This window comes from Amblyraja radiata, chromosome 12 (genome assembly GCF_010909765.2).
Source record: "Amblyraja radiata isolate CabotCenter1 chromosome 12, sAmbRad1.1.pri, whole genome shotgun sequence".
Classification (NCBI taxonomy): domain Eukaryota; kingdom Metazoa; phylum Chordata; class Chondrichthyes; order Rajiformes; family Rajidae; genus Amblyraja; species Amblyraja radiata.
The window spans coordinates 33120166-33146915 of record NC_045967.1 but is presented as its reverse complement, the minus strand read 5'-3'; the positions used below and the strand labels follow the sequence as shown (position 1 = coordinate 33146915).

The 26750-nt window shown below is 38.8% G+C and overlaps 1 protein-coding gene across 3 annotated transcripts in view; it reads right to left on the bottom strand.

The window, feature by feature from the left end:
- Positions 1-1982: 1982 nt before the first annotated feature.
- The window catches only part of drp2 (dystrophin related protein 2), a 104438-nt gene continuing 79670 nt past the window's right edge, over positions 1983-26750 (bottom strand). For all 3 annotated transcript variants that reach the window (XM_033030421.1, XM_033030420.1, XM_033030422.1), the window contains 5 exons: positions 25441-25599; positions 24265-24502; positions 11288-11402; positions 9731-9823; positions 1983-7985 (listed from right to left, as the gene is read on the bottom strand). In XM_033030421.1, coding sequence (XP_032886312.1) covers positions 7948-7985; positions 9731-9823; positions 11288-11402; positions 24265-24502; positions 25441-25599 — 643 coding nt within the window. In that variant the 3' untranslated portion in view covers positions 1983-7947. The remainder of the gene's footprint in view (positions 7986-9730; positions 9824-11287; positions 11403-24264; positions 24503-25440; positions 25600-26750) is intronic.

The following is a 26750-nucleotide window of genomic DNA, read 5'->3' as shown; positions in this document are numbered from 1 at the left end:
CGCCCTCGGGCTCCTCCTCCTCCCTTTTTCCTTCCTTCTCCCCCCCACCCCCCATCAGTCTGAAGAAGGGTTTCGGCCCGAAACGTCGCCTATTTCCTTCGCTCCATAGATGCTGCTGCACCCGCTGAGTTTCTCCAGCATTTTTGTGTACCTTCTCCCTTTGTTCATTCATTTTAAAATGATTGTCAATTCTTCAATCAGAGGACACAATCATCATAGAAACATAGAAAATAGGTGCAGGAGTAGGCCATTCGGCCCTTCGAGCCTGCACCGCCATTCGATATGATCATGGCTGATCATCCAACTCAGTATCCCATCCCTGCCTTCTTTCCATACCCCCTGATCCCTTTAGCCACAAGGGCCACATCTAACTCCCATCCTGTATTCACTGTGTCAATGGTTGAGAAATGTTGTCATTGAACCCTTTCTGCACTCTTGTGGAAATAATAATGGCAGTATCAGTTATTTGGCCAACTTTCCACAAGCTAAATTAAGCAATCTTTCATTGCATTATGTAGCAATGTTACAACATTTTGAGATTTTTAAAATCAAGTCTGCAATTTATCCCACCAGATAAAGCATAAAAAGAAGTTTAATTTGACACCTAATTCACTTTCATTTCTCAAGTATTAAAAAAGTTATGGCCATTTTCATACTCGGAAATTAGCATCTTGTTCCCTATTGATTTTCTATGGACATAACAAAAAAGCTGTGATCGTGGACAGTCAAAAGCCCATAACTTTCTTAAAAATTAAGAGAACTGAATGAAATTTTCAGTTATCATAGATTGAAGCATTCTGAAACAAATATAAAAAATCTTAATTGGATGACCTGAAATTAAAGCATATAATTAGTTAGTTACCCAAATGTAGCTAATTCCAAACTTCAATTACTAGATCTAAACATCTATCCATTTCTTAAGAAAAGATTAACATTTTTAAATAGCCTAAGTGTCCAAATAACATTCACAAAGAATAACCAATAAAACATGATTTTTAAATCTCATTTACATTAATTTATAGGCCAAATGGAAGGAATTTAGTGTTCAATTGCTGTAAATTAATGGCCATTTAAATCAGCTTTCGAGTGGGATCCTGTGGAACGCGCTGGTTTAGAACGTTCCCATTGCGGTAGATTTGAAGCCCAAATGCCCAGAAAAATACTGCGGGATTTAATGGGGCCCCAAATTAGCTACTAGCAACATTAAACTTTGTATAAAGGGATCTTAAGAAGCGCTTTTTAATGTAAAAATAAACAACCTACCTTCCGTTGTCCCCTGTATGAGATCCGGCCCGTGGTCGCCGGTCGCGGGTTTGGAGGATAATTTTTAAACTACTATAATAATTAAATAAACCCGCTAAATGTAAAAATATCTCCAGCGAACAAACCTCCAAGCGATTTTTCGTCAGCAACTCAGCAGGCTGAACAAGCTCGATTTGAACAGCCTAGGGAAAATCGCGTTTTAAACCCGCCCCCCTCTCAACGGCGCCAAAATCGCACACACGGGCTGGGACAGATCTGCAGCGACGCTTAAGGTAGGTTTTGCAACATACCTACATTATGAATCCTCAAAAAAACCTTGCTCCAATTTGAGACAATAATGATCATCTTTCTATATGTTTTACCCACATAAAATGTTGCATTTTAGATACATCTCCACTCTGGCTTTTGCATATAGTAATACTTGAAATAATTCATAAATTATTTGCATTTTACAAATAAATCAGAAGTAACAAATAAATCAGAAGGAATACATTAGCATGGTAAAGACTAAGCCTAGTATCAGCATAAATGTTGTTGACCGAATGCCATTATTCCAAAACAATCCTGCAAATATGTGATTACAGGCTGCTGTGTAGATGCTTATAAGTTACATAAAGCAAACACATTCACAGCATCTCTAGCAAAAATGATGCTTTCAATCTGGGGAAAATCCATTTACAACTGAAGAAGACTGAATGAAAAGTAAACATTCAAGTTCATAATGCATTGGAAAAAAAAGATTTATTTATATACTTTTTTAAAAGCTGTACATTAAGTTGATTAATTTAAAAAAAGGTAATAATACAAAAGACAGTTTCCATTCTTAGATTTCTTTTCCCACATTTCCCTCCATACATATAAAGGCCCCAATTGGCCCCAGAGGCAGGCAAAGGCTATTAGAACTAAATGAAAATAAGGCATGTTCATTATTATTCATGTTAAATTTTGACCAATGCAAGCACCAGCAGATGACAAATCTTCTTCTATCCCTGTCCATTTTTGGACATGAGTCAGATAGAGCTGTGTTAATTTTGAAATCATGGTTTGAATTCTGAAAAATACTTATTAATAATGAAGATAAATGAGGGATATTATTAGCCTTAAAAATAAACAGACAGCAAATTGTATCTGTCGTCCAGATTTAATTTGAGAAAATTACCAAATGGACGATTAAAAAAAAGACCAAAACTGAACGAACACAAATCCTGGAAGAAGACTGTGATATGGGAGAAGGTAAAAATGTTAAGGAAGGAATCATAGACAAGCAAAATTTGGAAGAAAATGGATAAAGAGCAGAGGTGGTTTGTGCCTGCATCAACTGCAGGTATGAGCCTTTGCATTGACTAGTAGGAACCTTTGACAGTACCAATATGAGCAGAAAATGGACAAAACAAATTTTCTATCCAAATTGTGGGTTGTGGTGGCTTACTAGCAGAACCCACTCTTGGAAATTCCAAATGAGAGTTACCAACAACACTGCTAAATTCTGGACAGAGAGGACTGCCGAATCTAATTTAATTTAAAGTACAAAAAATAAAGTAGTGGAGGGCAATATGTGGTATACATACAACACAAATAGGAAGAGATTTTATGCAGCAATATTCACTGCTGGGGGGACCAACTCTTGGACATGTTGTTGCATGATTTGATGCCCTTTATATCATCATCCAGGCAGGACTGAGTTTCAACCCACTATCTTCTGCGGTTCAGATGGAAATTCAGATGGATTGTGGTAAAAGGGTGGGATAACATTTTAGTCGATTTTGCGCTTGTGAGAAGAGGGTCTCCATCCAGCTCAAGCAAAGTCATTGATGAAAGAGGAGAGGGTTAGGGTTCATCAACTCCCACTCACTAAGGGCTTCTGTACCCTGGAGTGGCAGAAGGCAGGTGAACAAGGCTCTCAAAAGGTGATTGTGTGATTCACTGTTTGCCATGAATACCTGAATATTTAACATGTCTAGACTTTCTCACAAAAAGCTGAAAGGAAAGCATATGGCACAGGAGATTGGACACTCACTTCACCCGACCCTATGCTCTGGAAGGCAGCCATCTTATATGAGGTAAAAACACACAGCGTCACCATGGCAACTCATTGTTCACAGGGTGATTATAGGACCTCCACCAAAGGCCCCAAGCTGTGTTTAGGTTAGCGCTAGAGAACACTGATGGATACTTCCTCTTACTTATTCTGAGATTTTACCCCCTCCCCCTCATAAGAATTGGCACCACGCTTGAAATTGCTGAATAAGAAATAATTATTAAAAAAAGAATTAATGCCTACAAATAAATAGTTTACAGTCAGGGTGGACATTAGGAAACTGTGGAAAACTCACAATCCTCTGTTTATTCCAGAGGTTGCATGCATACATGCTTAAAAACAAAGTGCTGGAGTTACTCAGTGGGTCAGGCAGCATCTGTGGAGGGAATGGACAGAAGATGTTTCGGGACGGGACTCTTTCAGCAGTCTGAAGAAATGTCCCGACCGGAAACATCATCTGTCCATTCCTTCATCACATGCTGCCTGACCCACTGAGTCTCTGCAACACTTTGTCTTTTGCTCAGGATTGCAACATCTGCAGTTTCTTATGTTTCCATGCGAACGTGCTCTCTACATACATCACCAGCAGGTGATACTCTTCACCACATTTAGGCCACTAATATTAATCAATGGGCAAATATTCCAAGTTAGGAATCAGATTGATTACAAGCATGAACATTAATGAATAGTCGAAATGAATGTTCCTGGAATGATTTAAACTGGAAATATTACTGTTCAAATCCAACTGCTTTTTAATGTCCCTCTGTTGAAAGTTCAGTGCATTTATCACTTTCGGTGCTGGTGTTAGATTCTGAGCTTAATGAAGCACCGTGAAGCATTTTATGGTAGATTAGCGTCTCCCAACTTCATCTGTGAAAATGTAATAAAAAGGAACTGCAGATGTTGGTTAAGACCAAAGATAGACACAAAATGCTGGAGTAACTGAAGCGACCGATTCAGTCTGAAATAGGGTCCCGATTTGAAACATTACCTATCCATTTTCTCCAGAGATGCTGCCTGACTTACTCCAGCATTTTGTGTCTCTATTCACCTGTGGTGAATTAAAAAAAATATTATAACCAGTGGCAAATGTTTTTTTGGTATTCATTCATCTCTTGGGTGGTATTGTGTCATATCTTGCTCAGAGCTGGAGGGTTGTTATCATTCTTCTGTAAGCTTAGGAATTCCTATATCTCCAACACGTAGCAATCTGCCTATAACTGGCTAATGTTTGGGTTACTTGTTGACTGGATGTGTACTTATATCCCTCCTCAATTCAACTTAAATTGTGTGAAGGAAAGTGACTGTTGGGATCAGAAGGACTTTGTGCTTTTAACCATCAGACAACACCAATCTCAAACATGGATGGAACAGATTGGACAAACACTAAAATTCCCTCAACATGGTTCATAATCATTGTTGGGTTGGATGTAACATGAATCAGTTGAGATCTGAAGTTGTTTCTTAAAGGTCTCTTGAATTTCATTCAAATAACGTGAAACAAAACATATTAAAATAAACATCTCTACACTGCCACATCAGCTCAGAAAGGAAAGGTAAAGGTCTGTCTGCTTTGCCAGGGTAATCAGATTTACATGATCTGAAGATTATGGCTATTTGTTTTATAGAAATAAAGCTTTGATACCAGCAAGTTTACAAGTTCTTTGAAGAGAAATACAATCCCAGTCTCTTGTGGTAAATGCTTAATATATAAGCAGCTATACACTGTTCTGAAATTCAATGCAATTGACATCAATAGACCATTATATGTTGAATTAGCACCCAGTAGAGATTTTCACAAACTACTTCTCTCAAAAATCCTTTCTCTCTTCAAGGTGGGCAATGTGTGAAATCTTTCATACTTTAAAGGAAAATCTTTATTCATGAGCGCTGAAGCTTGTTATGCAGCATCGAGTAATTTCCTTTCTAAATGTTTTCTCCATAAATTTGCCATAAATCTGCTGAGCTGAATATGATATATTTGGTCATTTCACAACGCAAGAAAACACATTCAATGTTTGTTCAGCACAAATAATTACAATTGAAAAGGAAAGAAGGGAAATTGTCACAATATTTGATTCCTCATATTCGTGGAAATACATGAAGAGTCACATTCTTGACATTGTGATTTCCACATCTAAGGCAGGCAATATTGCACCTAATGTAAATTCATTGATACACTCTGCAGTGGAATCTCAACCACACACCTTTGGAAATGTTCTTAGTCACATGTTTTTGTTATTTGCATTCTTGCATTCTTCTACAGATTCCTGAAAAGACGTGGAAAAGGCAACCCAAATTGGACATAAGAAGAGTTTTTTCTATCCCTTTTCACATTTTCAGAGTAAAAATGGTACTATGTCTAACATGTACCAAGGAAAATACACTAGGCTTGATACATTCAACAGATTGTAGTTACTTTTAAAATTATTATTGTGTACTCATTGTTTATGTGTTTTACTTGAGGCCTGTACTAGAAAACAATTGCAGGCTTTTAGGACACACAATTGTATGTATTATCAAGAAAAGCCTTCAACAAATGAGAGTTGTTGGTTATATCAATATGATCAATAAATCATAAGGCATTGACCATTCCCAACAGTACAAGACAAAATTTCATATACAATGTTCAAAGATATCCAATAATTTTTTATCTTTTGGAGCTAACTTCAAACAGTTATCTTTACATTCTCTTTGCCAATATCACTAAAATTCATAATATTGAATTTCACAACCATATCAATAAGTGTTCTGAGGAAAATGCACTTCAATATCTAGAAATACCTGAAAGACACATTATCACCTCAAAGGCAATTTCAAATCTTCTGTCTTGTAGTACCCCAAAATACCTTTTAATATTTGAAAAAAATGTATAAAGAACATACAATCCTTTAAATTGCAACCTCAAAGCACCTTCTACTCTATCTCACATCCTTTAAACTTTGGCTAAAAAATACCTAATCTTCAGTACTACAGTTATATAAATATCCTGTAAACTTCCATCCTGCCGCATCCAAACACTTTCCACCTTCCATCTCACAACGTACTCTAGCACATTTTATTATAAGCCTCATAGCATTGGGCCTTCTGATAATCAGTCATAATCTTTCAATATTGTTTTAAAATATACCAATATATCCTTTAGCTTTCTGTTTTTCAGAGTATTTCAAATCCACCAAAGATATCATATCATTAAATGTTGTTATTGTACCTGACTCAACCACCTCCTCTGGCTGCTTATAGTAACCTGTGAAAAACTTGCCCCTCAGGTTCCTCTGAGGTATTTTTCCTCTCATCTCCCTAGTTCATGATTCCACTGCCCTGGGATTAAAAAAATCTGTGCATTCACACTTTCTATACCCCTCATGATTTTATTAGTTCTTCAAAAGTTCAAACACATTACTTAGGTGCTCGCTTTCACAAGATTCTAGAAATCACTTTCTAATCTGTTACATACAATATCCCCTCTAAACTTCAATTTCACAACATGTCCAGGCACATTAATCTTCAGTTTTTTAACACTTAAAGCCAACTCTTCCAATATGATATGTATTTCCAAAACCATGATATAATGGGGCAAGCAATATCAAGATCACACCATACCTTCTTTTCAAAAGACAACTTTCAATATTCAGAGTTATAGAATCCAAAGGGAAAATTCTACCTAGTAGAAAGATGCCTTGGATTTTCACTTCTCACATTACTCACAAATGCACCTTATAAATCTTTCCTATTCTTGCATCCCAAAGACACATTCTACCTGTCAAAACGTAAGAACTCTTTAATCCCTGAATACTAAGACCAAAACTTTTTTTTAATGACAAGGTGCAAAGAAATATAAATTTCCTGTTTCCAACTAAACTCATCAATGAATTTACTAGGACAATGCAATATATTACTAAGTACATTTTCAGGTGTTGAAAGTACAGCTTATGTTCTTTTTTCTATTTCCCCCAATGGTGATGAGATCTTACCACAGAATGTATACTTTTTTTATAAATCACAACTTCATAAAGATGGTTTTAATCTGATGAATGAAAAGTCTTGACATTTTATCCAAAGTGTTTTTCAGCATCCTTTATCGAACCTGCTCTTGATTTAGATTCTACCTTAGCTAGTTGATGGTTCCTTGAATAAGAAAACCCCTCAGATACCCCTAAATCCTCCTGCTCCTCATATTTCCACAAAATATTTCCCATTCATTAATTCTCACTTGTACTGCCGAAATATTTTTCGGTGAACAATTTCTACTATAAAATCATGTTTATATTAGGACTGTAAGTGGCTTTTTGGTGACTCAAGAAATAAAAGACAAAGTGAGTTTCTTTGTTTTGGTCGTCTCAGAGTTGGATGTTCTGGTTGTTGATTACTGGACTCACAAAACTAGGAGTTCACTGAATAATTGAGATCCTACTAAATCCAAGACCTTTGTATCTCTTCCAGAACCAGCAGGACCCAAATGGTTATATCCTGTGCTGGGTTATGCTTTTACACTTGAGCTCCAGTGATGGCGAGCTGGTTCCAGCAAAGGGATTAATTCAAAGATAGACACAAAATGCCGGACTGGCAGCATCTCTGGAGAGAAGGAATGGGTGACGTTTTGGGTCGAGACCCTTCTTCAGACTGATTCATTCAGATGTCTTCCATCATTTGTGTGTTCTCTTCACGTGATTGGAGGATTCACCTGAAGGAAACATAAAAAGGAAGGGAAGAATAGCAAATCTTACTTGAAAACGATACAAGTTTATTTGTGTTTGTATTTTTTAACATGTTCAATAAATTAATAATTAAAAAAAAAAAAAAAAATATATACTTTTATTGCCAATCAATTAGCTCTCCTGGTGATGCAAAATATTACTCACAATTAACATCAATGAAAACATTGTGCAACCTTGATATAATGTGCCTCATTCCTTTGCAGTATTGAATAATGGAGATTATTACGTCCCCCAACACAGAAATTAGGTAAATATTAATTTGATGTAGAATGTGGGTAGCTTATAAGATGGGTGTTTAGGCCAACCCCAACACTTGTGTAATATCAAGGTTCCAATGTATTATTTTCCATCTACTTAGACTCCTCACTGGTTGGAGTTGCAAAACTCTGTCACAATGTGATACCCGCGGCCTGCACTCTTTGCTCACGGAGTTCATGATCTGGCCATGTTAAAATGGGAAGCTACTGAATGGAGAGGTCAAATTTCCCATGGAAGAAGGAAAAAATGAAGAGCAAGTCACTCATACACCTTACAGCTGCCATTTTGTTTGAGACAGGAAACAAAGTCAACCACCTGCTACCTAGATTGTGAGTGAAGGAATGGGATAACCTGAATATTGGGCTGTGACAACAGAAGCCGCACTTGCCTACGCCTGTCAACTATAGACATGTAGATAGGAAGCTATTCAGCTATCAAAACAGGCATTAAACTGCAGCCATGTTGGGGATCCATACCAATTTGCTCAAATACTTCTGGACAAAGAAGTATTTTTGTAAAGTTATCGGTTATCGCTGGTTAGCACGGACTCAATGGGCGAGTGCTACGAAAAGGTGCTGAGGTAGAATATAAGCCATGATATAGATAAATGGCCGAGTATTCATGAAGGGCCCTATGACCTACTCCTATTCCAATTTCTTATGTTGCAATCAATAAATCAAAAGTTATTTTCAATTTAAAATGCATGGAATTGGAACTTGTGGTTTTATGTTTTTGATGGCATAACCTGCTTGAAATCATTGTTAACTTTTGTAAGTCCAGGGGACTTGGTGCACAAACAACACCTCATAACTGATTTTAATATATTCATCAATTTACTTCATTTCCACCCAATATTTGATGCTAACTTATTTTCTCCTTTGGGCCATTCGAATATTTGACCTTTAAATTTACCAAATAAGTCACATAAATGAGCAAACGTTCAAGTATTTAATTTAATTTAATGTGTTTAATGAAACGACCCCTCCCCTCCCACACCCCATTCTTCAATCCAGGACCCAATTAATTTAAAGATTATGATTTTATGCAATTAGTACAGTGAAGTTGCACAAAGGTTGACAGGAAATATTCACAGGGCAACAAAGAGAGGTTGTGGAACTATAGAATTGTTGTAACACAGAAGGTGGTCATTTGGTTCCCATTGATTGTGACCTTTTCTCACCCCTCCATCCAATTCCCCCTTGATAGTCCTGTTCTCCCTGTCCCAGTGTAAACAGGCTTTTTTTTTAATCACATACCCATTATATCTTACGCCTCAATTTCTAAATCTTTCACTCCTGGTTCTTGAAACATCCACCAATGGGAACATCTACCATCTTTTTACACGATATGTTCTTCTCCACTCATTCGAGAACCATCTAACGATTGGTTCACCCATAAAATGATGTACGTTCTTCATTAATTATATATTTTTATGCTCTGGAGAAGGACTTACCTTTGGGGGAAGGAAATGAGTTCCTAAGCTGCTCCATTACATCCTCCAGATGCAGCACCATGTCTTGGGAAATAACTTGACAGTCGTTTCCACCTAGGAGAGTATAAAGTCCACAGAAGTCCAAACTGACATGTTGTGAAAACATGAGACATGGTTTTCATTTTATTTTTTATTCCAAGAATTCCAATAATTCTGCGGAACATGAAATGGCATGAAACCAGCTAGGATATGAAAGACTTTTCGTGAAAACGACCAGTGGTCATTCACAAAGATTCACAGAAAATGTTATTCTTGTTATATTGATGGTGCCAGAATGAACAGACCACACAAAAGGACTCTGCACCATTGTCAGCCCATTTGATACCTCCTTACCATCATTGATCCTCTTTTTCTCAATGATTCTGGATTCTTGTTTAGGGTGGAAGCTGATCGTAAATCTTGCCCTCCCAGTACTAGCAAAGTATAACATGCAAATGTGGTCCATTTCAAAATGGCTGTGGCCTTGTGTACCATACTCTGCTGATAGTTAATACTTTCAACACAAATCTTAGTCTGTTATGAAATTGTTATTGAAATAATAATAAATCTTCATGCCACCTTATTACTTCAAATCCAATTGAAGTGTTTAGAAAGATGATTCAATTGGTTAGATAACATTTTCCCCTGATTGGAGAAATCCAGGGGAAGGAGAAACATATTTATAAATGTATCAAGATAAGAAATAAAGAACTCCTTTTCACTACAGAGGTTGAAAATCTCGGACTCTTCCCCACAAAAGCTTGTTGATGCTAGGTACAATACAATTGTCCTGCCTTGAAATTGATACACATGTAGGAAGGAACTACAGATGCTGGTTTAAACCGAAGATAGACACTAAAAGCTGAAGTGACTCAACGGGACAGGCAGTATCTCTGGAGAAAAGGAATAGGTGACGTTTCTTGGTCGGGACCATTATTCTGACTGATACATTTTAATTAGACGAATGCATAAAAGGATGTGGAGAAAATGTGGACAAATAGATGAGACACAGTTCAGGGAAGATCCAATTGAATAAGATCTAACTAAATAAGGAAAGAGGCATGCTGTGAACTGTTATCCTGCTTCTACAACAAACAGCTGCACTTAATTATAATCAAATAGTTACCTTAAAACATCTATTTATGGTTATCTTGTAATATAAAAGATTTATAGCATTAGAAATTAGTGCTGGTGCTTGTAGTCCCAACAGTCTCCTTTGTGTTATTTGTTGCACACGGAACTGATACAAGAATGCATCAAAGTCAAACCACATGTCTCACTCAGTTCTTAATGGCACAGTTACACATATACGTAGCTGACAGTGACGTTAATAGATGATCAATTAATGCGATCAAATTATATCTGTTTGTCTGTTCACTGGAGGAACTAACCCTTATACAAGAATAACACATATAACAAGAAACTCAGAGAATAAAACAATAGAAGCAAAAATAATTTATTTTAGTTTAAGAAGTAGAAGTAACTTCTATATGGCAGCATGATATTGCTGTGGATGTATTTTTCACACAATACCCTCACCTGCTTTCTCAGATTCTGAGCTGTTCCTTTCGAGTTTTTCTTGATTGGTATCAGAGTGTCGGGAAACTGAGGAAGTAGAAGAGGTGGGTGATCCATTTCCCTCAGACTCTTGGGGCTGCCAATTGATAAGAAACACACTGTCACCAAAAGATGCATCCTGTGGTTCAGTAATTGGACTGAGTCAAGCAATCAGTTGAAGGTTTGCCAAAAGGGTAGAGGCAGGCTTTCATTTAGTTTATGAAAATTTGAAGCTCTTCACCATTTGCTGATATTTTATAATTACCAAAACGTTAACTTTAAAAAAATGGACATGGTTTACAAGCAATTATTACCACATTGGACCTGAAATTGTTTTGAGTGAATACAAACACTCAATATATTCTTTTGAAATGAATTTGTCTGATATTCTACGTAGGCTTTAGCCCATTCGGATTAACACCACGCTGGACTTTATTATGCAAAATGAAGTTGGCATGGAGCTAATAGGTTGCAATGTTAAAGAAATCAATGGTAGGCCTCTTAAAGAGGAATGAGAATGGTATTTTGGAAAGATAGGTGAACAATGTAAGAAAGGGAATAGGTTACACTGGAAAATAGGAGCAGGAGTAGGCCATGTGGCCCTCAAGTCTGCCTGCCATCAATGTGATCGTGATTGATCAATGCTGGTCTCAACTCATCTTCATTGCCAGTTTTCCCTAACCATCAATTCATGATCTTTCAAATATTGATTCTATCTTCATTTTAAATATCTGGCCTAATCACCAGGCCTCCCCATCTGCAGTGATACAACACCCTGTGAGAGAAGATATTTCCACACCTCAGTTTTAATGACGCACCTTATTTTCTGACTATATCCCCTTGTTCATGCCTCACCCAGCGAAAATATCTCAATTTCTACCTTGTCATTCCCAACTGGGAATCTTATATATTTACATAAGGGACCAGTTTTTTCTTCTAAACTGCAAGGAATACAGTTCCAATTCATTATCTGTAGATAGGATAATCCTCTCAGCCCTGGAATTAGCGAGGTGAATCTCCTTTGGACAGCCTCCAATGCCATCATATCTTTTTTTTTAAGAAGGGGGATGAAAACCATGTGCAGTATTCCAGGTATGGCCTCTTCCACAACTTATACAACTGTAACAACATCTCCCTTTATTTGAACTCTAACCTCTTCACACTAAAGGCCATAATGTGATTTGTCTTCTTAACTACTTTTTGGACTTGGAATATCATCTCACACAGATACCAGGCAATCAGCAGTTAAATGAGTTGTGGAGCTGTACAGCATGGAAACAGGCCCTTTGGCCTATCTTGTCCATGTCAATTTAATTGGTATACTGGGCAAATCCCATTTGCTTGCATTTCCCCCCTACCCCTCCTACCTCTTCCAATCCATCTATTAATATTTTGGGCAAAAAGTGATGGGATGGGAAAGTTTCTGGAAGCTGTGGTGTGGGAGACAGCAGCTTCCATTGTCCAGGAGATGAGCTCCTGCCTTCTAGTAACCTGGTGTCACTACCCCACCCCTCGTGCCCCCACAGTGATGAACCACCTCTTGGCTTATACTGGGGGAGGAGGGATTGGCAGTGTGCACAGTTGTGGGCAAGAAGGGCAGCTGCTCAGTGGGGGTCTGGGACACACTTGCACGAATGGGATTGAGTGAATGGGATTGAGGGAGGGTAAAGAAGAACAAAGAACAAGAGGCTTTGGCAACATAGAGTGATCTACTGGTTCAGGACTGGGTGCCGAGGAAAAGGGGTGGGATGGCAGTGTTGTTGGTGGGACTGGGATTGCTGGGGGAGGGAAGCCACAGAGGCAACTGAACTGCTGGATGATGACCTTACTGAGAAAGCTACCCACTTGCTCTTGCATCTATAATTGGAGGTGAGCATGAAGGGAGAAATAAGGATATTTTCTTCACTTTGCTGATGGTCTCTGAAGTAACCCTTGATTTTGCATTGTAGAAATAAGGAACTGCAGATGCTGGTTCACACTAAAGGACAAAAAGTGCTGGGGTAACTCAGCAGGTCAGGGAGTATCTCTGGGGAATGTGGATAGGTGACATTAAGAAGAAGGGTCCCAACTCGAAACATCACCCATCCATGTTTTCCAGGGATGCTGCCTGACCTGCTGAGTTTCTCCAGCACTTTGTGTCCTCATGTTTGTGCATTGTTCTTTAATTATGTTGAATATTCTCAGTCATCGTGCAAATAAGGTAAGAGTTAATGTGCAATACATTTCTCATCATTAATTATTTTGCATCCAACAGTTGGAAAATAAACTGTATGCAATAAAGATGTAAAGCCAATCTTTGGCCAAAATCTCTTAACCTGCAAGTTGAATGGAAGATACCGAAACAAGCTGTGGAAACCACCAGAGGGCAGCAAGCAACACATCTCAACAAGCTCTTGTAGATATAGAACATTCTGTACAATTGTACATGCTTTACCTTCAAGGGACACTGAATGTTATTGAACAGAGCAAGGAACTTGATACTAAAAACTACAGTGATGAGAAGTTGAGGTTGATTAGTCACGAGAAAAGAGAACTATCAACGAACATGAAGCTATTTAAATTGTGTAGGAAAGAACTACAGATGCTGATTTAAACTGAAGATAGACACAAAATGTTGGAGTAATTTAGTGGGACAGGCAGCATCTCTATAGGGAAGGAATAGGTGACGTTTCAGGTCGATGTCTTAACATAGAAACATAGAAAATAGGTGCAGGAGTAGGCCATTCGGCCCTTCGAGCCTGCACCGCCATTCAATATGATCATGGCTGATCATCCAACTCAGTATCCTGTACCTGCCTTTTCTCCATACCCCCTGATCCCTTTAGCCACAAGGGCCACATCTAACTCCCTCTTAAATATAGCCAATGAACTGGCCACAACTACCTTCTGTGGCAGAGAATTCCAGAGATTCACCACTCTCTGTGTGAATTTTTTTTCTCATCTCGGTCCTAAAAGATTTCCCCCTTATCCTTAAACTGTGACCCCTTGTTCTGGACTTCCCCAACATCGGGAACAATCTTCCTGCATCTAGCCTGTCTAATCCCTTAAGAATTTTGTAAGTTTCTATAAGATCCCCCCTCAATCTTCTAAATTCTAGCAAGTATAAGCCGAGTCTATCCAGTCTTTCCTCATATGAAAGTCCTGACATCCCAGGAATCAGTCTGGTAAGAAGGGTCTCGACCCTAAACGTCACCCATTCCTTCTCTCCAGAGACGCTGCCTGTCCCACTGAGTTACTCCAGCAGTTTGTGTTTAAGCCATTTATATTTGTCAGTACAAAATGGAAAAGCAGCTCTTAATTCAAGCTGATTCAATCGAAAAATTTGCTTAAAATCTTGGGATACTGTACTTTCAAGATGTTTGTATTTTAGAGAGAATTCAGTACATATGGATGAACATAATTTCCAGACCTAGTAATGAATGTAAAGAAATATTTAAAAAAATATTTCTCTTGGAGATATGTTGCTGTGGCCTTAAATGCTGAAGGGCACCAATTATTATACATCATGCATGACTAGGAAAGGTTGCTAAACATCCCTTCCCATCTTCTTTCATTAAGGTGCCAGTCCTGGTAATTTCTTGTACAATAGACCAAGATTTCTAAAATTAAATCCACAAAACCTTCAACGTCAATGATGTTTTTTGTAAGATGACTCTTAATGTCCTACTTAAATAACAGATCTGGCTTTTGCTATCTCATATCATTCCATAGCCCTTTGGTCATCTGCATTCAGATTCTAATCAAAAGGGATAACTGTGACAATATCCATGTAATTTATGCATATGAGCTGTACTCATTCTCGTACATGCTCAGACTCGCGCATATAATTATGTAAATCAGTCTGTGATCTTTAACTTGGAAATAAATAATTCTTGCTTTTGATCCCAACACGAGTGTGTGTGGAGCCATCTTTCTCCTACTAATATGTGCTAGTTTTACCTATATCGTAAGCAAACACATATCAAAACAATAACTGTAATGCTATTAGATACGAGGATGACTACAAACTTATATTGCTGTGACAAAAGGCTGTCATTTTTAGTTCTGGTACTTTAGAACTGAAGTTTCAAACCTTTTTGACCTGCAGATTTGATAAAATATGTGCCTTCCTGCAAATGCCTAATGATGTCATAAGGTGGTCCTTGTAAGAACTCAGGTAGTTTCTAACTAAACTATCCCAACGTCATTAAAGTCTGGACCCTTGCAATCCCAAAGGAATTGTGCATTCCAAGGTAGGGAACCATTTGCTGGCAGATCTCTGATGAATTGTGTATATTGTGGTGTTATTTTGGATCACCTTTCCACAATTACAAATGTTAATGGACTGAGGTTATCGAGAAGCTGACAAGTTGCATCCAACACAAGGCAATGGAGATGAGCAAAGGCAAGCAGAAGACACAATCAATCTATTACTGCCTACATAGGATACTATACCACAACCAGATGGTCAATAATTTGGATTAGCCTTACAATTTGATGAAAACCTGTTGGGAACCTATATTGCTGGAAAGTGACAAAGTTGCAAAAGTTAGAATAGAAGATGAGATAAACAAAGTTAATGATTAAATAGGAGCAAACGTGGGCATTCAAAGCTGAAAAGAAACGAGGAATAATGGGAAATGGGATTTGATGCTTTTGAAATCCTCAGGAGGAATAAAGAATGTGCCACAAGTATTGAACTGAATATGATATGGATTCAGTGGTAAAGAAGAGAATAAACACATTTTTGATGTAACACAAGAACATTGAAGAGAGTGATAGGGCCAATGTGTATATGCCATAAGTGCACATATGTGAATACATGAGTGGACACGTGTACATATGTAAGTGTGGTTGTTTGTGTGTTGCAGTGAAGTGAAGTGCCTATTTGCAATTAACACAATAAAAGTTATCTTGTGATTGTTCTGCAGAAATGGTAGGAATTATTTTTGTCTGAATGTGTGTTGATGCCTTTGTTGGAAATCTGTTTGGGGAATAATACAAGGAAATTGATATGCAATGAAAGTTACACAATAACAGAGATGTCCTTAGTTAATAATGGTAAGACAAAAAAACCTAGAAACCCTTGAGGAAGCGATCAGTTGCTCTTTGATTACAGAGAGCATTACAAAAATATCCACTGAAACCTGTTACAGCATGGCAACATGATATCTCATTTAACGCTAAATCGGACGGTAAATGAACACAATATTGTTTTATTTGCTAATCCCAAGTGGCTCAAGGTCTTGTAACTACAGGTACCTCGTAACATAGAAATCCAATTTCAGGACCATTTATAACTTCTCCTGCTTCTTTACATCTAACTCCGACTGAGCTGAACCTAGGCAGAGTTAATAGGCTAAAAATTAATATGTTTTCCAGTTTGTTGCACCTGTTTCAGGTTTATTAGTTTATATGGAGACACAAGAGAACAAAGGCTAGATTCACGGGCAAATAAAGCTGTATCTGTTCTCGAGGTGAGACTTTTTGCTCTTGGGATGCAGCATCATATTCTTGCACATTTTCACCAGTTACAATGTGATCCCACCAGTCACATCTTCCCTTCCCCATCCATTTTTGGTTTCTGCAGGGCCTATTTTCGCTGTGATTCCTAGTTTGCTCATTCTTCCCCACACATCCCTCCCCTTTCCCTGGCATTTCCCCCAGAAATAATAGAAGGAATTACACCTTATCCCTACACTTCTTCCCTCAACCATCCAGAGATCTAAACAACTCTCTCAGGTAAGACAGAGATTCACCTGTATCTCCTTCAATCTCATCCAATGCATTCACCTCACCTCGAGGATAGATGCAGCTTTATTTGCCCGTGATTCTAGCATGTGTAGTCTCCTGAGAACCTTTTTCCCAGCATGAAAAAATCAAATACTAGAGGACATAGCTTTAAGTTAAGATGGGCAAAGTTTAAAGGAGATATGCAGGGCAAGTATTTTACACAGGAGATGATCAGTGTTTGGAATGCGCTGATGTGTTCGTGGTTCAGACTGATACGATAGTGGCATTTAAGAGACTTTTGGATAGGCATACGGATATACAGGGAATGGAATGACATTAATTATGTGCAGGCACATAAAAATTGACCTTGGCATCATGCTCGGCAAAAACATTGTGGGCCGTAGGGCCTGTTTTGTGTTGTACTGATCTGTGTTCTAGTCTGGGAAAGGTTGGTATAAGTGTAGTTCCAAGGAGAACAATATTGCATTCCTTCACACTGTCATCACTCATCTTCTGAAATCATAAAAATCTACCCTGATATAAAATCAACAGGATAATGATCTTTGAGACAGTCAGAATAATTAGCTGGAATGCTGAAGAAACTAGCAAATGGCATGGTCATACGCATGTATTTTTTAATTGCAGTTAAAATTTCAAGTTGAACTCTTTTAAATGCCATTCTAATGAAGATGTAGCTTGCACCAATTAGTCCAATTGTTTGCATTGATCTTCAACAAATAACTTGTTTTTAGAACATTTATAGCAGAAGGCAATTTAGGAGCGTAACACCTAAATACCATTGTGCACCAAATGATGTCTCATTCAGTGCATGGAATGAAGTCTCTGGGGGGAGAAGACAAATTGCTTCAGAGCACTAGATAGAAAACTAGAATTCTATCTTCAAATAAGCCATTAATAAAGAGTCTATGTATTACTTCATTAAATTAGTGAACTCATGGAATATGCAGAAGCTCCAGCAGAGGGAAATAAGAACTGGAGAGCAATTTCTCTCAGGGCTTTTTTTGTATTATCTTCTAAACACAGATGATATAAAGCACAGAAAAGCCATGATGGACTAAAATACAAGGAGAGGGTCATGAGGTGCTTATGCTTACAATCTGAATAAATAACAATAAATTATTTGTAAGATTAATGAAACAATGCAGGCACTGGCTATTGATCAGCAGTCACCAGTGATGCATGAAGCTGTTTTCCAATACCGGATTGCCTATTGTTGATAGTCTAACTAGTTACCTTTGTAAGGATTGATGCTGTGCAAAGTAGAAGGCCGGCAACTACATTATAAACAAAAGGTTGTTGCGCTATTGATTTTCTTCCACTCTATGTCGCTAACATATTTATTAAACAGTGGATAAATTCTATGAAACAGAATCCCTGGTGAAAGGTTGGATCATAGAAACATAGAAACATTGAAAATAGGTGCAGGGGTAGGCCATTCGGCCCTTCGAGCCTGCACCGCCATTCAATATGATCATGGCTGATCATCCAACTCAGTATCCTGTGCCTGCCTTCTCTCCATACCCCCTGATCCCTTTAGCCACAAGGGCCACATCTAACTCCCTCTTCAATATAGTCAATGAACTGGCCTCAATTACCTTCTGTGGCAGAGAATTCCAGAGATTCACCACTCTCTGTGTAAAAAAATGTTTTTCTCATCTCAATCCTAAAAGATTTCCCCTTTATCCTTAAACTGTGACCCCTTGTTCTGGACTTCCCCAACATCGGGAACAATCTTCCTGCATCTAGCCTGTCCAACCCCTTAAGAATTTTGTAAGTTTCTATAAGATCCCCCCTCAATCTTCTAAATTCTAGCGAGTACAAGCCGAGTCCATTCAGTCTTTCTTCATATGAAAGTCCTGACATCCCAGGAATCAGTCTGGTGAACCTTCTCTGTACTCCCTCTATGGCAAGAATGTCCTTCCTCAGATTAGGAGACCAAAACTGTACGTATTACTCCAGGTGTGGTCTCACCAAGACCCTGTACAACTGCAGTAGAACCTCCCTGCTCCTATACTCAAATCCTTTTGCTATGAATGCTAACATACCATTCACTTTCTTCACTGCCTGCTGCACCTGCATGCTTACTTTCAATGACTGGTGTACCATGACACCCAGGTCTCGTTGCATCTCCCCTTTTCCTAATCGGCCACCATTCAGGTAATAGTCTACTTTCCTGTTTTTGCCACCAAAGTGGATAACCTCACATTTATCCACATTGTACTGCATCTGCCATGCATTTGCCCACTCACCCAACCTATCCAAGTCATCTTGCAGCTTCCTAGCATCCTCCTCACAGCTAACACTGCCCCCCAGCTTCGTGTCATCCGCAAACTTGGAGATGTTGCATTCAATTCCCTCGTCCAAATCATTAATTATAAATAGCTGGGGTCCCAGCACTGAGCCTTGCGGTACCCCACAAGTTACTGCCTGCCATTGTGAAAAGGACCCGTTTACTCCTACTCTTTGCTTCCTGTCTGCCAGCCAGTTCTCTATCCACATCAATACTGAACCCCCAATACCGTGTGCTTTAAGTTTGTATACTAATCTCTTATGTGGGACCATGTCGAAAGCCTTCTGAAAGTCCAGATATAACACATCCACTGGTTCTCCCTCATCCACTCTACTAGTTACATCCTCGAAAAATTCTATAAGATTCGTCACACATGCTGATCACTGATCTTGAAATCCTGATAAATGAAGTTGTAAAACTTTGGAATATTAATTACAAAGAATCATAACTGGTGTTACAAAGTCTGTTGAATACATGGTTTCATATTTTCTTTGGATTCCTTATTCCTTCAAAAATAATACTTGCATTTCTGAAATTTGTCAAGGATTATGTGGGTTTCCAGAGGAATTTTCTATTCCTGACCCGCAGACCATAAACAGCGAGGATAGGGTGAAAATCATAGTTTAGGATAATCCTCAACACTGATGCTCGGCAAGGATGCATTCTTAGCCCCCTTCTTTACTCCTTATACATCCACGAATGTGCAAACAAGCACAAATCCAACTCAATCTACAAATTCACAGATGACGCCATCGTAGTGGGCCAGTTATAAAATAATGACGAGTACAGGAAGGAGAATGAGAACCTTGTAACCTGGTGTCAAGACAAAAATCTTTCTCTCAATCTCAGCGAGCAAAGGAGATAGTGATCGACCTCAGGAAACAAAGCGGTACTCATACCCCGGTATACGTTGATGGCGCTGAAGTATAGATGGCTGTAAGCTTCTAGATCAGGGGTGGGGAAGGTTTCCATGGTGGAAGGTCGCATTGTTAGCTGTAATCTAATAAGGCCGCATCTAAGAAACTTCAATTAGATACTTCAAAATGGCAATTATTTTGTTAAAATAGCCCTCATAGACTTACTAATGACCTACTCCCCGGCCGTCAGTCGGGGAGGATTATTTCGTTGAATCTTCTTTTACTTTTTGGTATTTTAAATACGTTCATTTTAAGATTAAAATAAAAATATTAAAAGATGAACAAAATATTAATAATAATAAAAAGATTTGTTCTACAAAATTTGGATTCATTCAAAAGGCCGCACTTAATGGCCTTGAAGGCCGCAGGTTCCCCACCCTTGTTCTAGATCCTAGGAGTAACAATCACCAGCCACTTGTCCTGGATCACTCATATGGCCAAAAAAGCACATCACGCCTCAATTTCCATAGAAGGTTTAGAAAGTTTGGCATGTTCCCAACAACTCTCACCAATTTCTACAGGTGCATTCTTGAAAGCATTTTATCGGGATGCATCAGAATATGGTTTGGAAACAGATTCATACATGCCCACGAGAAATTGTAGAGAATTGTGGACTCAGCAAAGACCGTCACCAAACCAACCTCTCTTCCGTTGACTCCATCTACACTTCACACTGCCTCGGCAAGGCCACCAGCATAATCAAGGACAGGCCTCACCCTGGCACTCCGCTCTTCTCCCCTCTCCCATCAGGCAAGAGGTACAAAAGTGTGAAAATGCACACCTCCAGATTCAAGGATTTTCTTCCCAATTGTTATCAGGCAACTGAACAGTCCTATCAACAACGAGAGAGAGGTCCTAAGCTACCATCTACCTCATTGGAGATCCTTGACTATCTTTAATCAGGCTTTACTGGCCTTTATCTTGAACTAAACAATTTTCCCTATATCTTCTATCTATACACTATGGACGGCTCGATTGTAGTCATGTGTAGTTTTTCAACTGACTGTATATAGGTATGTTGCAAAGCCTACCTGAAGCGTCGCTGAAAATCTGCCGCTGCGGGTGTGCGCGATTTTGGCGCCGTTTAGAGGGGGGCGGGTTTAAAACGCGATTTTCGCTAGGCTGTTCAAATCGAAGATGTTCAGCCTAGTTAATTATTAACGAAAAATCGCTGGAAGACCCCGTCGCAAAAGCTATTATTAGTTTTAAAGGCCTCGTATAATAGTTATAGTAGTTTAAAAATCAACCTCTAAACCCGCGAACACCAGCAACCGCAGGGTCTCATAAAGCAAATAGCAGAAGGTAGGCTGTATATTTTTACATTAAAAAGGGCTTCTAAAGATCCCTTTATACAAAGTTTAATATTGCGAGTAGCTCATTTTGGGCCCATTATATCCCGCAGTATTTTTCTCGGCATTTGGGGCACAAATCTTCCGCAATGTGAACGTTCTAAACCAGCGCGTTCCACAGGAACCCACTGGAAAGCTGATTTAAAATGGACTTTAATTTACAGCAATTGAACACTAAATTCCTTCCATTTGGTCTATAAATTAATGTAAATGAGATTTAAAAATCATGTTTTATTGTGAATTATTTGTGAATATTATTTGGACATTTAGGCTATTTAAAAATGTTAATAATTTATTAAGAAATGGATAGATGTTTAGATCTAGTAATTGAAGTCTGAAATTAGCTACAATTAGGTAACTAACTAATTATATGCTTTAATTTCAGGTCATCCAAGTAAGATAATTTTATATTTGTTTCAGAATGGTTCAATCGATGATAACTGAAAATTTCATTCAGTTCTCTTAATGTTTAAGAAAGTTATGGGCTTTTGACTGTCCACGATCACAGCTTTTTTGTTATGTCCATAGAAAATCAATAGGGAACAAGATGCTAATTTCCCAGTATGAAAATGGCCATAACTTTTTAAATACTTGAGATATGAAAGTGAATTAGGTGCCAAATTAAACTTATTTTTATGCTTTATCTGATGGGATAAATTGCAGACTTGATTTTTAAAATCTCAAAATTTTGTAACATTGCTACTGTATAGCACACAAAAGAAAGCTTTTCACTGTTCCTCATGTGACAATAAACTAAACTAAACCATTCCTGCTCCTTATCACTCCAGCAGAGCCTGGTGAAGGATCGGGCCTGGAGTGGAGTAGAAATGATGTGGGCCTCTGATGAGGGAGTTGGTGTAACCCAACTGGCACCATTACTGTCCCTTCACCCAATGTTCAACCCAAAGAACAGGAAAACTAAAGTCATTTTCTCTACCGTCAGCAATCTGTCAATGATGCCAGCTCACAAAATGCGAGCCATCAAAATCGACGGTTAAAAATTCCTCAAACTAGTTCCTACTCCATATTGGTGAAGTAGAAAATATACTTCCAATTACATTTTTATTGAGATTTCAGCAGAGACTTGGGATTGGCAATGTCCAACGCTTCAATGGCTATTTGTGCTCAACTAATCCATAATAATCTGTTTACTGTAAAATCTATTCTTTTAAAATTCATTTTGAACACTGCCGACAACTTCACAAATCTTCATTTTTGCTGCAGAGCTTTAATGAGAGAGGTTTATAGAGGCTGCTCAAGCATGTTGAAGATATAGTTCAAAAGCCTCCAAGATTGGAGCACAATAATCTAGGCAGCCAATTCAGTGCAGTGTGGATGGGTGCTGCAATGTGGGAGGTGCTGAATATCAGAGGATGTGTTAAGAACAGGCCTCCACAGCCCTGCCATGTGATGTAAAAGATTACAAAGAACTATTTTGAAGAAAAGCAGGGTGTCATCCCTGTTTTTTTTGGTTGATATCCATTACTTAATCAACAATATTACAACAGAGCCATTTTCATGCTGCAGTTACGGGGGATTTGCTGAGCACAACTTAGCTGTTGCTTTGTCCTAATTACAAAAATGACTATACAGTAAACCCTCATTATAATGGACTGGTTGGGGTGGGGGTGGATGGAATCCCTTTGACGTTTGTCTGCTACAACTGAGTACGGCATTATCATTGTATAAGTAATAGGAACAAACAACTACAGTTGCTGGTTAATGCACAAAAGGGCGCAAGGTACCAGAGTTACTCAGCAGGTTGGGCAGCACCTCTAGAGAGCATGGAGAGGCGAACATCAACGCAGCCGGTCGATCCAGCTCGAGGCTTTCGAGGAGAGTGCCCTCGAGCTTGAAGGTCAAGGCACTCTTCTGGACTCGCGGATTAGGTCGCCCAAGTGGGACAAGCCCTTATGATCGTTGCACGCTGCAGATGTCTATCGCATCTCACAGTTTGCTTCTGACTTCTACATTAGAGAGGTCACCTAACCTGCATCCTCACGTGGTGAAAACCTGATCTCTTTTTATTTCAGACTGCAGAAGCAGGCAGAGCAGGGATGGCACATGTCCCTGTGAAATTACTTCTTACAGGGATCCCCTTGGCAATATCCTGCTGGAGGTGTCTGACAATATCACTGGAAGGTTTCTGTGACCCTTCTGTAAAGAATATGTCCCCTGCAGGCACTGTTCTTCACCTGTCTATCCAAGTCATTCTGAATCTCCCGGAGTATTCATCCAATACCCTCTTCACTATAGCACTCATTGGCAATGAGGCCATGCTCTACTGAATTGGAAGATGCCAATTGTAGTCCAAACCCTGTAAGAACTGGCTGCAGAGTTCACAGCTGTGTTGCTAAATCTTGCAATAGATCATCAGTGCTGCTGATAGACAGGGAGAGCCGACAATACACTTCTGCAAACACTGCAATTAGATTTTTGTACATTTCACAAAGAACATTTGAGTGACCCAAATGCTATTTTAAAACCAGTAAATAGTACAAATTACTTGTTGTATGAAAGTTGGTTTATAAACACAAATCCACATTTTTTATAGATCTTCAACTCTTGGGAAACAAGGATGAGTTAAAAAAATCATTATTATTTCTTTCCAATAATAAAAAAGATGAGCTTTGTAAGTTTTGGACTGATATCATTTATATAATCACTCACCTGCAGTAATAACTCCCGGAGTCTCCGGAGTTGAGATTCCAGCTGTTTGTTGTGATCTTCCAAGATCTGCATCCTGGTCTCCAGCCGCGATTTGTGGTGTCGGAGTAACCTTGCCTCAGCAAGAAGCTCTGTGTCCCGAGGGCTGAGAGGGGAGCTGGCCGATCTCTCTTGTACAGAGGAGGATATTGCTGCCTCTTCATGCTGCCATTTCAATCGCCTGTATTCCTCCTGCAAGATCCTTGGGAGAATTTGTAATTGAACAACTTCAATTTTTGCAATGTATTTGATTTACTTTATTCTATTATGCTGGTGTGGGATGGAGCAAAACACATAAATTTGTACTTTCGGCCCCCAGTAGTGCAAAGGTTGTTTGAGTGGCGAGGGGGAGGTGGAATTCCAGACAGCATTTTTATTACAGTGGTGGAGAATCTTTATGGAACAGGACATTGCCACGTACATGACCTCTGTGTACTTGTGATAATAAATTTATAAAATATTGCACTCCAGTTGGATCCATACCAAGAAACCTACTTTAAATTTAACCCAATTGCTGGATGGGTTAAATCTCCTCATTTACTTTGCCACCAGCCTCCGATTGAGGTTGCTGAGTCTTAATAGTGAGGTTGGATAATAATTAGTTTTGTGGAGTGGAGCTGTCTGTGTTTGGAAATTGGTTGACAGCTCAAATCAAATTTCAGCTGCAGCAGAAAAGAAATATTATATATTTATCTAATCAGTTTCTGTCAAACTGAGACCCAAGACACACAGATAAATCTATTACATCTCACAATTCTTCTGAGGAAATTACGTTAATAGTATAACGTATTTTACATGGCAAAATGACTGCATTGTATGAAAATCAAAACACCAGATGTCAGAAGTAAAAAAAACAAAAGAGGAAATACTCACCAGTCAGGCAGCATCTAAGGAGAGGGAAGCAGGATGATGGCCTTCTGAAATAAGGCCATAATGTTTCAGGTTGATGACCTTCGGATGAAAGGTTATTGATTTGAGATGTTAAATCTGATCCTCCCTCCACAGATGCTGTCTGACGTACCGACTATTTCCAGAATTCATTGTTTTGATTTTATGACTGTAATAGACTGTTGTTACTTAGTTATTTGTTCTCCTCTGGTCCACCCATCTTAACAACAACATGACAGAAATGACTCATACCTATTCTCATTTTCCAGATGTCCGATAATGGCTTCAAGTTCCGTCTTCCCTTCAGTGTCCAGCGCACCCAAGAGCTGGTTTGGATTGTGAGATGGATTTTGAGGAGAGTCTTGATCTGTCTCAGGACTGAAATACTGAACGACCAACTGCTCATCATCTCTGTATTTACATAAAAAGTGTTCCATAAATGTTTCAATCACAGTGCGGCACGATGGCGCAGCAGTAGAGCTACTGCCTTACAGCGCCAGAGACCCGGATTTGATCCTGACTACGGGTGCTGTCTGTACGGAGTTTGTACGTTCTCACTGTGACCTGCGTGGGTTTTCTCCGAGATGCTTAGTTTCCTACCACACTCCAAAGACATACAGGTTTGTAGGTTAATTGGCTTGGTATGAATGTATATTGTCCCTAGTGTGTAGGATAGTGTTAATGTGCAGGGATCGTTAGTCGGTGCCGTCTCGGTGGGTCGAACGGCCTGTTTCCGTGCTGTATCTCTAAAACTAAAAACTAAAAACTAAAAACTGAGTCCTTAGCTCTACAGGGAATTCTCCAAGTGTCATTTTTATTTTTATTGAAAACACTCAAAACACAATGACTTAATAAATCTGTTCAGGATTAGTTTGGATACATCCATGTGAAAGGGTATAATGGCATTTGATCCTGTCTTCACAAAGCATATATTGTTTTTTTTCTGATTGCTGTGTAACAGAGTGTGACTGGAGACAACTAACAAGTATTGATCTGTCCTCAATTTAACCCTATGTTTTATGACAGGACAGAAAGGCAGAGAAATTGTACAGGGATATCAAGGGATGAGACAATGTTTTTTTAATTGCTAGACACACACCCTTAAACTCTGAGCAAATGGCAGGCAACTTTGCATTTGACCTTTGTATGGTGTTAGACTTAATGTGGGAATGACATTATGTGAAAAGGTCACAAACTAATAGGTGAAGCTTTGCGGCATATATCCTCTGTACACGCATTGGACTAATGATGAACATTGAGGAGGAGAGCCTGAGCTGCTGATTCGACAATCAAAATATTCTCTGCTGATTTTGTAATGTTTGTACTGTGTAAATTTGTACCTTTTTAAGTAACTTAAATTGTCTGAGCTGTATTGAGTCAACTGTAGTTTAGATCTTATGTATGGTTTTATTCATCCCAGTAGCCAAGTGGCTGTATTTACATTGTAAGTCAGCTCATCTGTCAACACATCTCAGTGTCTAGAACTACATGTACTGGCAACCTCTGGCACAGCATTCATGTGGCATTCTCCACAGGACGCAGTACATGTCAGGAAGAGAATA